The sequence below is a fragment of the Denticeps clupeoides genome, chromosome 10 (genome assembly GCF_900700375.1).
Source record: "Denticeps clupeoides chromosome 10, fDenClu1.1, whole genome shotgun sequence".
NCBI lineage: Eukaryota > Metazoa > Chordata > Actinopteri > Clupeiformes > Denticipitidae > Denticeps > Denticeps clupeoides.
This window is the reverse complement of record NC_041716.1, coordinates 20,086,824-20,104,145: the sequence shown is the minus strand read 5'-3', so window position 1 is coordinate 20,104,145 and position 17,322 is coordinate 20,086,824. Positions and strand designations below refer to the sequence as shown.

Here is a 17,322-nt window from a genome sequence, read left to right as displayed (position 1 = left end):
GGTGGTTAAGGAAGCGGCCCTGTAATCAGGTTCGAATCCTGATCCGCCAAGGGGCCACTGAGGTGCAACTGAGCAAAGCACAGTCCCCACACACTGCTCCCCAGGCACCTGTCATGGCTGCCCACTGCTCACTCAGGGTGATGGGTTAAATGCAGAGGGCAAATTTCACTGTGTGCATTGTATGCTGTGCTTCTGTGTATCACATGTGACAATCACTTCACTTTGTTGTGTGACAGTGGTGAGGTCTGCAGTAAGATTGACTGATGTGTTGAAGGTGGCTCGACCACAAGGATCAGCTATAATGGTCTGTATCGACAGTAGGATGCAGGGGCAAGAGAACCTGGAGCGGTGGAGGTCTGCTCCAGAGAGGAAAACAATGAAGGTCAGGCGAGCTGAAACTGAATACATGTGTGTGAATGAGAGGGAGGGCTGATGTTTTGGAGACAAAGTCAGAGAGGCAAGATTGCACCCGTCCAAACCCACGGAGAGGATAAACAACAATGACTATGCTGGGAGAAGGATGCTGAGGATGTAGCTACCAGGCAGGAGGAAAAGAGGAAGATCTAGTAGGAGGTTTATGGATGTTATGAAAAAAGGACATCTAAGGTTGCCCTTAAACGTAGTCGTAAATTATAGTTTGACACACGTATGTTTTTTTTATTGATAACACTTACTTTCTAAGTTTTAAATCCGTATTTTCTTTATTTTGGAATGCTTTCCTGTCGTCCTCTGAACGTTGCGTTCGAGGTTCTGAACTGCGCATGCGCACGTTATTTCCCGCCGACGAGTATTGACGAGAATTTTTTTTTAATATATATATTTTAAAAAACCGCGTAAATACCGAGTCTCATCGTATGTATGTGTGGATAAAACGTGGAGTGGAAAGGCAGTGCAGTTTAAAGGTAGGTGTGGAAAATGTCCGTTTAATGATATTAATATTAATACGAGAGTAACATCTATCTGAGGTTTTCTCTGAGCTGGCTAGCATTTCCTGCTAGCAGCTGCAGCTTTCATCTTAACCATGTTCACATAAGACTGGCCAGTAACATTTTCAACCTGGAAAAGTTCTTTGGAACCTAAAGTGCAGAAAAGGCATTTTAACACTTAGCTGCGTAAAATGTTTTTCCTCAGTTGAGTCACAATAGTAGAACTACAATATAAACGCAGCAGTGAAGTGTCAGTATGGAAAATAATGTCCTTTATATAGAAAAATCGAATTTAAATCAAAACTAATTTTTCAGAAAGGAGTTGTGCTAAAGTCTTCCGTGTGATTGGTCCAGTAAACTTAATTTAGAGAGCAGGGAGTATTGTCCCTAGATGTAATAAAACATACATGAATGGAATACAATTCCACGAACAGATTCTATGTGATGTAAGATGTTATTTAGCTTTTATTTTTCATATTACTTAGAATCATTGTTCTTGTATTTTAGAAAATACAGTGCATTAAAAAAGTATTTGGCAGCAACCAAGTTGTCCCACTTAAAAAGATGAGAGAGGTCTGAAATTTTCATCATGGATACACTTCAACTGTGAGAGACAGAATGTAAAAAATCCAGGAAATTATATTGTATGATTTATAAAATAATTTATTTGTATAATGGTGCAGAAAATAGGTATTTGGTCAATAGCAAAAGTTCACCTCACTACTTTGTGATGTAACCTTGGTTGGCAATGACAGAGGTCAAATGTTTCATGTATCAGATTTGTACCCACTGTAGCTGGTATTTCGGCCCATTCTTTCATGCAAATCTTCTGAAGACTTGTGATGTTTTGGTGCTGTCATGGGCACAGATACTCTCTGGTGTTCTTGAGATGCAACTCTGCATTCTTCCCCATTAATACAGGTAATGAGTGAAGGATAAACAAGCTTCTTAAAGAAGAAATAACAGTTTTGTGAGGCCAGAAATTTCGTTTGTGGTTTTCTTCCTTAACTATTTCTCCCCATCTTTTAGCTGTAGCTTACTTTGAAAAGGAGAAGTATGGCACCTCGTATGGAGCAGCAGGTAGGGCCCTGTTTGCAAGACATCGTTTTTACTCTGCTGGAAAGAAAGTTTATCCACTAAATCTCCCCGTCAGCTGGAGAAATGTTTAGATGAGGCTCTGAAGAATCAAAGTCGGGCATTAGAAGTATTTTTGCAGGACGAAAGTAAAGAACAGGTCCATTCAAAATGTTCCAAACTATTCTTGTCCAAGTTGGACAAATTCATGAACAGGGTAAGACATTCTTGGCTCTTTAAAAATAACATAAAGATAAACATGTTTCGTGTTTGCCTAAATTCAATCAATCTTTTAGGAACTGGATTGCAGGAACATCAAAAATGCCAGTCTTGGGTTTATAATCTTGCATAGATTTGGGAGAAGCCTAATTCTGCCTGGAGGTCAGGGTCTGTCAGTGATGGTGTCCCAGGGCTTAGTCAAAAAGATAAGTATTTAAGTCTTATGTGGTACTTTCTGTGAATTATTATTTTAATTACTGCTATTTGGTTCTTCTGGTTGTGCACATGGTGCAGTGGTTTGAAAAAACATGGGACCTGTGGGTAGAGGAACGGGGAAAGGCTAATGTTGCCTTGTTTAATCTTGCCGAGGACCTTTTTGATGCTCTTATGGTGAGTTACTGCTTTTTGAGGTGTGCATAACTATTTAGGAATGTGTTTCTAGTGATCACAAAACAAAAAAAAACTTTTTTTTTTTACTTTGTGCAGGCTGTTCATGAGAGTGGCAAAGAAGGTAATGTATTAGGAGCTGTCAATTATGAAAAAATTGTGAAAAATTTCAGCACGACACATTCATTCATAATGTTTTTATTTCAATTTTTATCATTCATGGCATAGTAAATTAAGTTATTAATTTCCCACAAAGAACTCACAACATTTATTATTTATTTATTTCTGTGTTTAGTTATTTAGTTTTAATTCGCAGCACTCCATAGTTAGTATCAACAGTTTCTAATTAAATTTAAATGTTATGGTTCTTATGTAATTTACGGATAGCCATGGTAATTAAATTAAAAAAATATATATTGCTCTCATTTCTCAAGGGACTTATGACGTGACAGAATCATTCCTGCATCTTACGGGCAAGCTGGCAACTGATCCGCAGATACACATCTTGGTCCAGAAAGAGGTCGGTCTGTTTGGAATGTTTAAGGACACAGAAGCTTGAGTGCTCACAATGTAATTTAGTTCAGCTTTTTGTCTTCGTTCTCAGCTTCTTTTTCTAGAGTTCTTCTGCAGTTTGATCTGTTAACATGTGGTTTTGGCTCCTGATAGTCTGTTGTGTTTATGATCACTTATCTTTTTTAGGAGCAGTTCGTTCTAACAGAGTGCATTCTTCCTGACTGCTTCACACCATTTTAATTTTCAGGCTGCTCGAAAGCTTAATGTTATTCTTGATAAAATACCAGTGGAACTGAAAAAGGAGAAGATCTTGTCTTCACGGGAGGCTTCAGATCTTATGTATGTATGAAAAAAAATCTTAACTAAATTTGACAGGGTTTAACATATTTATGTGTAATGAACATTTGGGGTGTCTCTTACAGCAATCACCTTGCTAGCAGAATCCTTGAAGGAGGAGGTTAGTTTGAGAATAAGATAACAATCTAACAAAAGAAGATTGTAGTTTATGTGATGTTATTTAGCATATATTTCAGCGAATAGTAAATGGATTATTTTCAGATTCTGTCAGGTAATAATAATGTCCTGCTCCAGATTTTGATTTGCAGATTGCCCTGTTGGAGGCCCTTTGCAGGATGACCTCTCGAGCTCAGAGGAGAGAAATGGCTCACCACTGGTTCACCATGGAGTTCATCTCAGCCGCTTTTATCAAGATCCAGGACTCTGAATTTGAGACTGTACGTGCCCTTACCAAATATAGATATTTTTTAATTATTCTACAAAAATACTTTTGATAAAGTTTCTTCTTTCATTGATTTTGTCTTGTAAGGATTGCCGGAAGTTCTTAAACATGGTGAATGGCATGCAAGGAGACAAGAGGAGGTACTGGCCATCAGACAGTGTGATTAATGTCAGCTCAGATGACAGTAGATAAAACTGTTATTTTTATATTTTGCAGAGTGCACTCATACCCTTGTCTTGAGGTGTTTTTGGACAAGCATGAGGTGAGCTGATACATGTGATGAAAATCTGCATCTAAACCATATCAGTTGATGGAATCTCTAAAGACTGATGCTTACAGCTGCTGATGCCATCAGATGAAAAACTGGAAGACTTTTGGATTGATTTCAATTTAGGAAGCCAAAGTATTTCTTTTTACTTCTCACTTATCAATGAGAAGGGGCAGGTATTTTTTTTTCTTATATAGTTATGTTTGACATTATTGAAAAGGCTTAAAGGCCTCAAACAATAATATTTATTAATTTACAGATGGACAGCCAATGGGAGATCCTTTGCATTCCTGAAAATGAAGTTCAGACTTACTCAGTAAAAGGTGGGACAATTATTGCGTAAACAAGTGTTTGTGTGAATTCAGTGTTTTGACAGTGTGGTCACTCCCTAGAGGAAAACAACCGAAAGGTCTTGTGGGTTTTGCTGACTGAGCCATTGTCACTGGGTGGGATTGAAGGCTCAAACCTCACAATCCACTTCACCTCCTCGCTGGACATCCTACTGGTCACTCAGATGGTGTATGGAAGCATCAAGAACACAGTAAGTGGAGCCATAATACATTGTACAAGGCCATTATACTTTCATATTTTTTTTTGTTGATTTATTCTTTTTTACACTATTATTATGCATATGCTATTGATATTTATGCTGTATGCAACAAATAGTTTGTATGTTCCTTAAATTGAAAATTAGAGCCAATATTTTATTCACAACAGAACATAGATACTGTATACTTTTTCCAACTAATTTCACATTTGGCATTAGGTCTTCATATCAGGTCTGTAACATGTTAAAAGGAATGTATCAGGGGCTGGGTTGGAGGACACATGTGCATATATGGCAGGCGTGGGAGAAGGTGACAGGAGGAGGAGGTGTGCAAGGCACAAGAGTTGTTACCCAGTAGGGAGGTGGCAACGCTGCGGGAGACAATGGGAGGCGAAGTCAGGCAGAGTTGAGGGCCAAAGAGAGTTCAGGGATCATGGGTCATACAAGTACAGCAACATACATACAACAGCGAGTAGCAATGCAGTTTTGACATGAAAAAAAAGGATATCACTGGATATCTTCAGTGGTAGCGGGTCGCTGGTAGCGGGTCCTTGTTGGCGTGGTGGATGACCGCGACCCGTGGTCTTCAGGCCGTCAGACATCACAGCATCATTCATCGTCATGATGTGTAAATGACATTACTAAATGGACCCAGTAATCTTTCCGGAAATCACTGTTTCCGGAAAACCACCATGCTCTAAATGCAAAAACAGAAGCCATGTTTCAACACGGTCCGTGTCCTCTGGGTTAAAGAGGAGGGGGACCTTCCAGAATGATATCAGCGTTCAGTTCATCTCTGATATGGGGTGCATGTGGTACAAGCAGCTTGCATGCTTTGGAAGGAGCAGTGAATGCTGAAAGGTGTGTAAAGGTTTTAGGCCTGCCTGCAGTCTAGATCTTTCACATAAACTAAAAATACATCAAAGACAACTCCACACTCTTCAGCAGCTGGAAACCTACATCAGGCAAGAAAGGGACCAGTTTCCTACAGCAAACTCTACAAGCGAATAACCTTAATGTCTTCAAACAGTTTTGAATAGAGATGAGATGCTGCACCATGGTAAACATGCCCCTATTTTAACTATTTTGAGACGTGTAAGCATCACATTTTAAATTAACTGATTTTGGGCATACGGTTGTTAAATTCCTCAGTTTGAACATTTGTTATGTTATCTTATGTTCTGTTCTGAATAATTGCCTGTTTTAGTGTTCATTTTATTCAAATTCAAAAGACCTTACTATATGGTCTCACAAATTGGGTGAATGATGAATGGTAGTAGCCACACACTCGTTTACGAACCAGAAGTCCCAGGTTCAAATCCCACTTAGTACCATTGTGTCCCTAAGCAAGACGTGTAACCCTAGGTCCCTGTAACTACTGATTGTAAGTTTCTGGATAAGGCCGTATTATAAATGCTGTAAATGTAAATGAATGATAGCTGTAACACTTAAAAGACTAAATATATTTGATAATTTCAGTCCTATTGTTTAGATATGTTTCATTTGTATTATTTTTTTATAATTATTGAGTCTTCACTTTATAATTACTTAAAAATAAAATAGATAAGGATAATTTTATTATTTACACTATTGCTTGTCTATATAACACATTTGAAAGTATAACTCATGTAAGAGGTATTGTAATGCAGTGTTTCCCAACCCCAGTCCTATGTATTAAATTTGATCCAGTAGGGGGCAGGAGAAGCCGCTGTAACATTAATAGCACAGATATTCGCACAGTATTTTAGATACATAATTTATTGATACACATATATATAATTATTTATGTACAAATAAATCTGAATACACCTTACAATGAATCAACCTTGTAAGCTATGTAGCATATTAGTAACCTCATTTTCAGATGAAATGGTGAAACACAGATTGTAATCACCTTTTTTTTCTGCCTAATTTAGAAATATGTCAAAAGTAATCGTACCTCTGTGGTGAAGACTGCAGTCCAGATCCTCTTGGATGAAACTGGTTCACAGGTGATATTTTCATCTCTACTTTAAAGGCCCAACTGATTCTGACTCTTTGTAGACATAACAGATCTGGTTAAATCACTGTAAAGGAATGTAAACTGATATTGTTGACATTTTATCTGACCAAATGAACCTGTGTACTCTGTATGACTCTCTCTGGTTGCACTTTGCTTGAGGTGATGCTTACAGTGCTCACTGCCTTTTTTCCAATGGTGGAATCAAAAGCAATCTGTCCAAACATCAAGCGATGTTCCTTCACATTCAGGCAGTGAAATGCCTGGCTTGTTGTACTGTCCATTTCCATTATTAAATTATACTCATAAATTCTAAATAATGTTCTAAATAATGTTGTTTGAGTTTGCTACTGTTCATGACCAACAAGTAGTGCTGCTAAGTATATAGTAGAGCTGATAATGCCTTAATCATGCCTGTTCCTCATAGGATTTGCAAAGTTGATTCAGTTAAACCATGTGTATTGTATTTTAGGTGCTGGTACCCTTATGAAACTTTCAAATGTCAAAGTATAAATGCAAAATTTGTAATATGTATTCATAACTTTGGTTGTGGGGAAATACAAACAGGTCCTTATTCCTGAGAGCCAGCTCTCTGCCCAAGAGATTTTGCCATATGAAGCTCTGCCAGCATTTGAGGGTCCTGCTAACACATTTCTTCAGGCAAGAGTTCCAACGCACTCCTTTAGCTCTAATTTCACTGAGCAAACAACACACTTATAACTGTATTTTCTGTACAGACCTCCACCCCTTCCAGGAAGAAGGTGTCTGAGTCGACCACGTTCATCTCCACCACTGCCGGGCACAGACAGAGTATGAAATCTGAGAGCAACATAACAACACGTAGGTGGCCTTGTACATAACTCCACATGTGTTCGTTAATAGTCAGTGAGAATTTACCAATGTAAATGTTAAGGTGTGTCCAAACTTTTGGCCTGTATTGTAGATGTTCAATGTCCCTATATTTTTAACAGGCTGAACAGTTACATCATTTGTTTATAATATATTTTTCTAATTTATATCAGCAATTCACCTTTCGAAGGCTAAAGTTAAGCCAGTGTTACAGATGACAAGTTCCTCTGAGAGGAAGAGGGAGTTTGAGCTGAGAGACCTTATGGCAACAAAGTGGAGCTGCAGCATCTCTGCCGTTAACGAGAGCACTGATGGGCAAAGAGAGCAGGTGACACACATATGATGCCAGGGTTATGGCCGAATAAACATTTCAACAGTTAACAGTGGCCATAATCAAATTCTTTTACATTCCTCAGCCCTGGCAGTGGGCTTGGTAGTGTTTTCATTCGTTGAAAGGAATATTTCTTATGTGGTATAACTATCTTCTGTATTTATGTTAGTCACTTTTATTGCTCCTATTTATCATCCTTTTTTGAAAAAAGTATTTTCTATGATTTTTACAATCTATTTTAATACTTATTTTATTTGTATAGTTATATTTCACTGATCTTGTATTTTGTCTTGTGGTTTAATTCTGCATTGGTTGTTTATGAGTTTTCTTCTTCTCAGTCCTCTTTTACTGCAGTGCTTACACCACACAAGGACCTTAATGCTGACTTGAGAAAACAGTACAGTAAGAAGTTCCTCAGGGTATGTTCTGCACTGTTCTGCACTTGTGAGTTTCCTTTACCTGTCTATTGTCTATCTGTTTAGGAATCTTATTATCTCCTTCACAGCGAATGGTGCAAACAGATAAAGGCAGCAGAGAAGAACACTTAGGTTCAAATTCTTCTTTATCTAGAATTAAAATGTGATTTTTTTTTTTTATTTATTCAGTTTTTTTCTTCTTTTAGACAGTAGCCTGAACGTGGTTCCAGACTCTCAACCAGCTAAGAAAAAGAAACGTTCTGTGTAAGGTTTATTTAAATGTTTGGTTTGGTGGGGGACATTGCTGAATAGTTAATTGTGGTAAAATGCTGCATTGGAACCAGTGGGCTGTGTTTAAAAGATCTGCAGGCCACCAGAGCTCTGAATCCAGCAAGAGGAACCTCTCACTGGAGGAGTCCAACTCACTGACACAGCTACCAACAATGGCCGCTTCAAAGAGTGTGTCCAAAACAGGTGACCCTGATTTATTTTCCACATTTGACTGTTAGTAAGGTGTCTTTTGGAAGATATGCAGTGCCTTTTGACCTCCAAACATGGTGTCATTTATGACTACCAAAGCGTCTCATCTGACTAGACTATATTATCCCAGTAATTCTCAGGGCTGTGTAAAAATTGTTCAGCAAACTCACACTCCAACATGAATTTTCCTCAGCAACGACGTCTTGTGAAGTGAGCGTGCATACAGGCCATGGCAGTTGCATTACAATAAGTACATTTCTTTAACAATTGGACCTGCTAATTCTTTCTAAAGCTCTCCACAAGTGGTCTTTGGATTTCCAGATTATGACCTCGACAGTGCTCACTGGAACCTTTGTTTATTTACCAATGGAATCAGTATGATTTACAACAATAAGGTTGTAAAGATCACAATGTGCAAGGTCACAATGATGGTGATTGAATGATGATTTTATCCATCATGAGATGTTTTTTGTGTGACACCTTGGAAATGAGACACCTTCTTATAGGCCATCAGATGGAACTGGGCCAGATTTCAGTTGGTGTCATGACTTTCCATGCCTTTTTGCACCTTCTTTTCTTTGTGTGTTCAATACAATTCTCAATTTCTCGTTCCATTTATTGCATATAATTTATGTACATCTATGGTTTGATTTCTATGCATGTGTGGATTGGTTTATGACAACATCTAGACAGAATTTCATGTCAGTAGCTCTTTTAGAAATACTTTTGTGTTGAATACTAATTTTACCCACTGAATAAGTAAATAAGTTAAGTGATTGTGATTGTCACTTCTGATACACAGCAGCACAGCAACACGGTGCACACAGTGAAATTTGTCCTCTGCATTTAACCCATCATCCTTAGTGAGCAGTGGGAAGCCATGACAGGCGCCCGGGGAGCAGTGTGTGGGGACAGTGCTTTACTCAGTGTCACCTCAGTGGCACCTTTTGCGGATCGGGATTCGAACTGGCAACCTTCTGATTACAGGGCCGCTTCCTTAACCATTAGGCCACCACTGCCCCAATACATGAATACATGATGGACAGTTCACAGCCTGTGGTTTTGGTGTGAATAAATGTCTGGGCATCACATGGCTTGTTTTCTACATTTTTTATGTTATTTTCTGAGAGCATCACATCCTTCTTCACTCCTATTGTTTCATATGGAGCACTCCTGGAGTGACTGTTGATCATTTATTTTTACCTCCATAGCTTCCACTGTTCAGAGCAAAATTTACAGTGGATGAGTTACAGTACATGAGAGGTGTCCATATTTTCTTGTTTCAGTTTGATTACAAGTATAGAGGTAATGACTTATGGTGCAATAGAAAAATACATAGCCACAAACTTGTTTATTGATTCTAAATAATTAAGAATTGTAAACAAAACAATACAGCAATAAGTCATGATTCTTTCAGAATCCGTGTAAATGTTTTATTTCTCTGGAGTTAGAAAGGGCAGATGGAATGGTCCATCCAGGATTGTTTTCCTGATTTGATCAGAAAGGTAAAATGCTTCTTTAATAACTTCTTGTGTGTTTTTTTTATCTTCTTTGCACCCAGTTATGTGTTCGGTTCAGCAGAAGTGTCCCTCTTCCACCGAACACTGCTCTGTAGACCTAAGCCACAAAACACTGCATGCCCAGCTGACACAGCGCCTTGAAGCTGTTCTCAGGGAGAGGGAGCAGGCCTCATCATTGGGGTATGGTAGAGGTAAAACCACACCAAGGTCCGTGTCCAAACGGATCTCAGAAAGGCCAATGCCAGCCCGCCCCTTACCGAAGCAAAGACCAAGCGCACCAGTAACATCACTGGATATAAAGAATGACAAAGTGAGCATTTTACTGTCATCTCTGTATTATCCAGTTTGATTATGTTAATGAGTTAATTGTTTTGTTGGTCTCATTCTTTTAGAAATCAGAAAATATGACAGGCAGCATGATAATCTCTAGTCATTACCAACACACCACCTCTACACCTGCAACCAATAGGTGAGTTGTGCTTTAGTCTGTAGTCTCACAATTGGCAGTCCATTTTCTTCCAGTGGCATTTGTCAGATGGTATGTATAATGACTGAACATAAAAGAAAACACAGTTGGTCAGTTTTATGTTTGGTAATGTGTTTTTATCTGTAGATAGAAGCGCAGTTTCAGTCCTTGAAGCCAGCTGGCTAGCCAATGGCACTGAAAAATGACAGATACACAACACAGTGGCATATGATATAAGATTTTACTAGTTGACATAACATAATACTGAATTATTCTTGTTCTGTTCTGACAGACTTTTAAATAAAAGGTCATCTCATACTATTGCGGTGAGTTTGGATAACTGTATGTCTGCTTTGTATAGTCTGAGTTTGTATTGTTCCGTTACTGTCATTCACTGGTTCTTGAAGGAGAACAGAGAAAGCCGTGCATCGGGGTTTCAGAAATCATGCAGCATGCTGAAGAACGCTGAGACAAATGAGTATTGCCCTTTTTTGACCACAATGTTGTGGGGTTTTTTTTCAAGATCCTTGATGTACATTTAAAGAAATATGTGCTTCCAGTTATAATATTAACACATTTTACCACAGAAATTAACAGTTTCTTTTTAATTAGGGATGTCTACACTTTTAAAAGGGACACGCTTAAGACTAATGTGAGAACATAATTTGCTTTCTTCTAACATATATTATAAAAATGCTTAAAAAAAACAAGGCCTAATTTTGTCTCATGTTTGTATTTAATAGAAAATTGGAGGAATGGACCTGGATAGATCTGGGATAAGATGCAGGTGAAATGTTGCAACACTGCCCTCTGGTGAAATATTAAGGCAACTGATGTGTTGCTTATGACTACATTTAAAAGCTTTTTGACTACATTTAAATGCTCAATCACTTTTTTTTATAGTGAAATCAGTACCTCCTATGCTTATCCCAGCTCTACAAAGAAAGCTCCAGGTCTTAAGGTTTGCTATTTAGTCTTTAGCAACTACAATCACATGCACAATTTATGCCATGCACACAATGTGTATGATTTTACCCCAAGGCCCCAAGACGTAATGATAAGAAGTATCTATTCAGTGACACAGACACAGACAATGCCACTGAGCACAGCTGGTTGAAGTCATCCAGACGGAAGCCCAAGCCTAAAGTGGTGGACTACAGCAGGCAGCCAAATAAACCCCTTCCAGTAGCCTTCAGTGCATGTGTGTATCAACGAATCGTGTATTATAGCATTTGCCTTTTCATTCAGAACATGCTAGAAAACAAGCTGAAATGTTGGTCTGTGTCTTTCAGATAAGTTCCCGGATTTGCAGTGTCTGTCTCCAAAAGCAGTGAAAGAACAGGCCAAAAGGGTTGGTGTGATGCACTGCTGGTACTCTACTGAAGGGTGCTGTCATGAATGTGCAGCGTTTGCTCTTAAGCCAGAAATGTACTTGCTGTGAGCTATGTTGTTAACAGCAATATTATATTTCTGCCTTTAGGCTACATTGAGATTTAGTACTCGTGTTTATAGATCTGAAGATCGGTGTAGTGCCTGCTATTGCTAAGAAATCAATATTTAAGCAGAAAGCAACTTATATGACATGAATGTACATACACTGCACATACTAAGCAGCTAAATACTGAAACACAGAACCCTTGTTGTTAATCCTACACTGTCTTCGGTCATCCCAAATAAAAGCCTGCAACTGATTAGTTCAGGAGCTGAAACGGAATAATGACAACTGGTACCGTGTGCCCTTGTAAAGCTGGTTCATGCTGTCTGTGCACCTGAAAAATAGAGGCATCAATAACGATTTTTCTGTAACTTTTCTGTGTCTTTTGTTAACTTCCCTAATCATAGAAAAGACCACAGAAGAAGCCTGAAGAACTGAAGGACAACCCGGTGCCTGCTGTTACAAACAGATTAAGCCAAAGACCGCAGCGAGCTGTGGCCAAAGCTACAAAAAGCTACAAAGACCCATCTGATATCTCTAGCCAATCAGAGGTGGAGGAATCTCCAGCCTTGAAGGTACACATTGAAAATGTACACAGTCACCTTTTGTGACTTTAAAGGGTCTTAATTATATTAATTTATCTACAGACCAAATTGAAGAGGGCAGTCGTACAAACAGAAGAGAGTGAGAAATCTTCTCTGGAACAGGACATAAAGAAGAAAAAGATTTCTCACATGCAGGAAACTAGAGAAAAGCACGCAGGATCTTGGGTTGCCAAAGTGGCATCTTTGTGCCCCAGCCCGTCCCCTGTTGAGATAATGAGATGTAAGCAATTAATGAGATTGACTCTATGATTGTGTAATGGGGAATGGTGCAATACATATCACGATATATTGTGACAATGTACATAAGGGAATGTGTCGATGTTTTGAAACTATGTTAGTGTAAAGATGCCACAACCATGTGACTATAGATGGTATGCAAAAAAAACAAGTACATACAAATTTCAAACTGTGACTATAGACTGTATATATTGTGCTGAATTTATTTTCAGTATTATGCTTCTGAAAATTTGATTCACTATTGCAAAAAAGTATTGAATTTTGGTTGCACACCATCCCCTCAGCCTAGATGTTCTCTGTTTGTTTCACAGCTTCAGAGAAGTCTACACATTCACCTGCATCACCTACTACACCTCTCCGGCAGCTCTCCCTCTCGCCTGTTGGGGCTCCGGCTGTGAAAATGCGTAGAAGCTTTAAGGGAATCAGGGCCTCTTCTTTCTATCGGCCATGTGTTGGTAAAAACAGCTTTAATGCCACCCCATTGGCCTCTTTAACCATAGACGACAAGATGACTGTAACCGCCTCCAAGGTCAGTGGCAGCTGAGGCGGTGTGGTGTAGCTAACTGACTAACTTTTAGCAAATCAATGCAACTGATTTTGGTCGGTCTTGGTTTCCACAGCAACCACAGCACAGTCTTGCTGAGGTCCTGCATGACCAGCCCCTGCTCACCTCTACGGCTATAGAGAGGTCTCTGGATGCCCTCTCACACAAGTCTTCTGACCTGAGGTTGGAGCTGATAGACCCTGAGGCTGTGCAATGCGACCAAAGGACCTGGTCTGACGGGGAGTCTCCAATTGCCGCACGGACCGTGCGCCAGTCATCGCCTGGAAAAGTGAAGCCTCTGCATGAACATGAGGTGCTGAAGATTTTCCCCAGTACGAGCAGTCTGTCATTGCGAAGCTTAATTTTTTTATCAGTGTGAAGAAGTCTAGCACGTCACTCTTATTTCATCTTGTCTTGTGTGTGTGTGTGTGTGCACACGTTTCATTTTCTATCACATGATAGAAAATGCAGTTGCCATTATCAATTGAATATTTAACATATTTTGATGAACAAAAAGTAGTGTAATGTAAAAATGCCTGTTATACAGATATTTTGCCTTTCCTCGTTTTTGTTCGACATTTCACACGTGTAGTGTTAAGGGCTGATGTACCTGCAGGTTTTCTTCCAGTCTTGCTAGAACTTGTCAGACTTGAACTTGAAATTTTTTATCCTGTCAATGCAAGCTGTCTTGGGACTAGGAAGAAAACTCACCCTGAATTTTGAGATATTTTACATTATCACAGCTGTAAAAATGCTTCACTCTGTCTGTAGAGAACACCATCCTCCAACAGAGACTGCCAGTCTGCATTGTGGGAATTTCAGTCAGGTAAAGTGGACTTTGTGTGGTAATAAAGGGATGTGGACTGTTCATGAGAGAAGATATTCTTACCCTCCTCAGGCCCTGGCTTCAGCTGGAAGCGGAAGATTTCATGCAGCAGCAGCAGCTCACATTCTGACTGCGAGGAGAAGGAGAATATTACACCTAAAGAGCACATCATCAAAATGAAGCCAAGGAAGCTGTTCAGGGCTGATAAGAGTGAAATGGAAAAAGAGAAAAGTATGCTTATAAACCTTTGAACACTGTCTATTTACAGTGGCTCAATGTAAACCATATAATAATGGTTATAATGTGGTTTATGATGATGGTTAGAAATGATTGGAAAATAAACATAGTTTTTCTATTTCATTGTAATACATTTAATTTATTAAGCTGCTGTTCTTTTACAATTAAGATACTGGGTCAAAGCAGGCAGATTGTGATGAGGCCGAAGAAGATGAGAGGAATCTGAATGAGTTTAAGTTAAAGGCAGGTGAGGGCATAAATAAGAAAATAGCACGACAAAGACTGACCAGGACGTCCCATCACAGAAGACAAGATGAGGACACCTGCAAGAAAGGTACGAGTCACATATGCGTGATTTTGTAAGAACTTTGCACAGACGTGTCTTCATGTAGTGCACTCTTCATTGTTATAACTACAGCACCCCCTCATACCATTAACCAATGACAATACACATTGTTCTTTGTTTTTCAGTAGTTGAGACAGTAGAGAGAGAGTCCATCATGTCCCACACAGGATCCAGCAGTTGCAAGGCCACTGTAGAGGCTGAGGTGGACCCGTCTCACCCAGAGATCAGCTCAACGCAAGAGATGGGCAACATCTGCCGCGAGTTCGGTGCTGAGCTCAGCAGGAAGTTTCAGGTCCATTTTTACACCTCTTCTGCCCTCATGCAGTTATAAATACACTCTGAGAGTATAAAAATACACTGGTTAAATCATGTTACTTGTGGGGTAGGTCTGTTGATAATTACATTCATGAATGAGGCTAGTTCAGAGAGAGGCCATGCCACCATAAATGAGTTGAAGATCTCTTTTGACTTCTGGTCTTTGCTTTTGCTCACTTTCTGGTTGTGATGCCTCTGTCCATGCAAACGTGATTATTTTTTATAATGCACAGTGTTCTCTGCTATTTATGAAACACAAAAAGAATACACATTTTTAATTAATTAGTTGATTAGTTAACCCATAGACTTCACCATGTGATGAAATGTTTACGTGCATGCCGTTTATATGCATGCTTGCCTGCTTTATTTGTTTTGTCCATGTTCTCTTCTGTGAATTATTTACATCCTGCACTTCATTAGATAAATGTTGAGATCGCCTGTCTTTTTGTTTCATTTCCTGTTCATTGTATTTGTATTTTACATCAGTTACACTTCGCAAAAGTAGAAATAATTCATCAGTGTATGGTCATTTCTCAGAAACGCTCTGAAAGGATGGAGCTTTTCACCAGGCATTCTGTGAAGGCAGTCCAGCAGCATGTGTCCTCCATTGGAATACAGATACACCAGCACAGGTCAGTGTCCAGCCCTGCTGCTTCTGCACAGTGACGGCTGATAGTAAGGTCTCTTTTCTCGCAGGGCTCAGAAGCTGGAACATGTCAAACAGGTTCTGACAGAGGAACTTAGCAACTTGGAACAAGATGACTTTATCCTCCAGAATATGGAGAAAGAGCTGATGGTAAATACTCACTAATACTGGTACGATAAAGAGCGAGACTGCAGTAAGACGAGTTGTACCACGGTGAGGAATCTGACCATGTGTTTCTGGTAGAACTACTGGAAAAAGCAGGAGGTGGCCTTTCACTCATACCACGAGGCAGAAGCCAGAAGGTGAGTGTGATGGAAGCAACTCACCTATAAGGCCTCCGTAGAAACTTGTGAACTTATTAGACATGTAATACGTTTTTTTATTTAACTGATATTTACTGACATTATTAGCATCTTCTGTGCTAATGTCTATCAGACTACAGAGGCTGAAGAACACATTCAACACTGACATCTTCCAAAACCTAGAGTACGAGGAGGAGATTTTCACTTCTGAGGTGATGGTTTCATCAACCGTTTTGTTGCTGCAGATTAGTAGATCAATGCTGATAGGACCATCTTAAGTGGATGACTGTGGTTTATTCAATTGCTCATATTTGTTTATTACTTTGTAACATGAGATTTACATCTTTCATCATAAACGAGTTCATCTCTGACCCAGCTGTTCCAGAGCAAGGGCATTCAGTAACGGGTCATGTGATATTATCACTACTGTAAACCATGTAATAAGATGGAATGATGAGATTTTGATTCGATCAGAATGATCCTCTTTTGGTCACTTGTTTTCAGATGAATGTGATGAAGAATGACATGAAGTCCATACAGGAGCAGTTCCTTCAAGAAATGGTAAGATGCACAGAATTCTGAGTTTGACCCTTTTCATTTTTAAAATGCTATTTTTGTTGTTGTGTAGCGAGACGAGGAGCTGCTGACCATGCGCAGGGCACTGCAGGCCCTCTTCCTGTCTGAAGCCAACAGCTTCTGATATGCACTGGGAACCTTATTTAAAAAAATGTTCTACATTTAAAGAAATGTTCTGCATTTAAAGAAATGTTCAATTTTAGCATGTTTAGTCTTATTCAACACAAACTCTGTTCAAAATGTTCTAAGAATGTGAAATTTTATAGAAAACATTTCACATATGTGTTGAACGAGGTTTCATCTTCAAGATCTTCCATTTAAAATAATGAATGTATATGCAATTAAATGAAAATATTTAATTAAATATAAAAACAAAATTGTTATAATACAATATTAGTCATGATTTAAAAAAAACATACAAAACAAAGGCAAATTGATTTGACCATGACTATTACACAATGAACGTCTCACACATCTTTTCATTTCCAATGGCAAACGGTTTCTGTTTAATTAGAACAG

At 39.0% G+C, this 17,322-nt stretch overlaps 1 protein-coding gene across 1 annotated transcript; it reads left to right on the top strand.

Moving 5' to 3' along the window:
* The first annotated feature begins 687 nt into the window (after nucleotides 1-687).
* sycp2 (synaptonemal complex protein 2) lies at nucleotides 688-17,004 on the top strand. The gene is made up of 46 exons (XM_028993531.1): nucleotides 688-902; nucleotides 1,956-2,006; nucleotides 2,080-2,217; nucleotides 2,297-2,425; nucleotides 2,505-2,609; nucleotides 2,706-2,730; nucleotides 3,041-3,126; nucleotides 3,367-3,458; nucleotides 3,542-3,576; nucleotides 3,711-3,853; nucleotides 3,946-3,998; nucleotides 4,075-4,120; nucleotides 4,198-4,302; nucleotides 4,386-4,449; nucleotides 4,519-4,667; nucleotides 6,590-6,664; nucleotides 7,240-7,332; nucleotides 7,410-7,512; nucleotides 7,695-7,849; nucleotides 8,191-8,271; nucleotides 8,358-8,400; nucleotides 8,475-8,532; nucleotides 8,630-8,742; nucleotides 10,310-10,578; nucleotides 10,661-10,737; nucleotides 11,027-11,060; nucleotides 11,142-11,212; nucleotides 11,347-11,386; nucleotides 11,478-11,521; nucleotides 11,638-11,695; nucleotides 11,776-11,935; nucleotides 12,027-12,085; nucleotides 12,577-12,744; nucleotides 12,817-12,994; nucleotides 13,323-13,540; nucleotides 13,632-13,868; nucleotides 14,327-14,381; nucleotides 14,454-14,612; nucleotides 14,788-14,952; nucleotides 15,090-15,256; nucleotides 15,817-15,911; nucleotides 15,976-16,075; nucleotides 16,169-16,227; nucleotides 16,361-16,439; nucleotides 16,732-16,788; nucleotides 16,856-17,004. The coding sequence occupies exons 2-46, from the start codon at nucleotides 1,983-1,985 to the stop codon at nucleotides 16,925-16,927; spliced, it is 4,536 nt and encodes a 1,511-aa protein (XP_028849364.1). The 5' UTR covers nucleotides 688-902; nucleotides 1,956-1,982; the 3' UTR covers nucleotides 16,928-17,004.
* Nucleotides 17,005-17,322: the final 318 nt, after the last annotated feature.

Coding starts and splice junctions, on each gene's coding strand:
- sycp2 (XM_028993531.1), top strand. CDS start 1,983: ATGGCACCTCGTATGGAGCAGCAG. Junction 2,610..2,705: donor ACCTTTTTGATGCTCTTATG/GTGAGTTACTGC, acceptor TACTTTGTGCAG/GCTGTTCATGAGAGTGGCAA. Junction 8,401..8,474: donor CAGCAGAGAAGAACACTTAG/GTTCAAATTCTT, acceptor TTCTTCTTTTAG/ACAGTAGCCTGAACGTGGTT.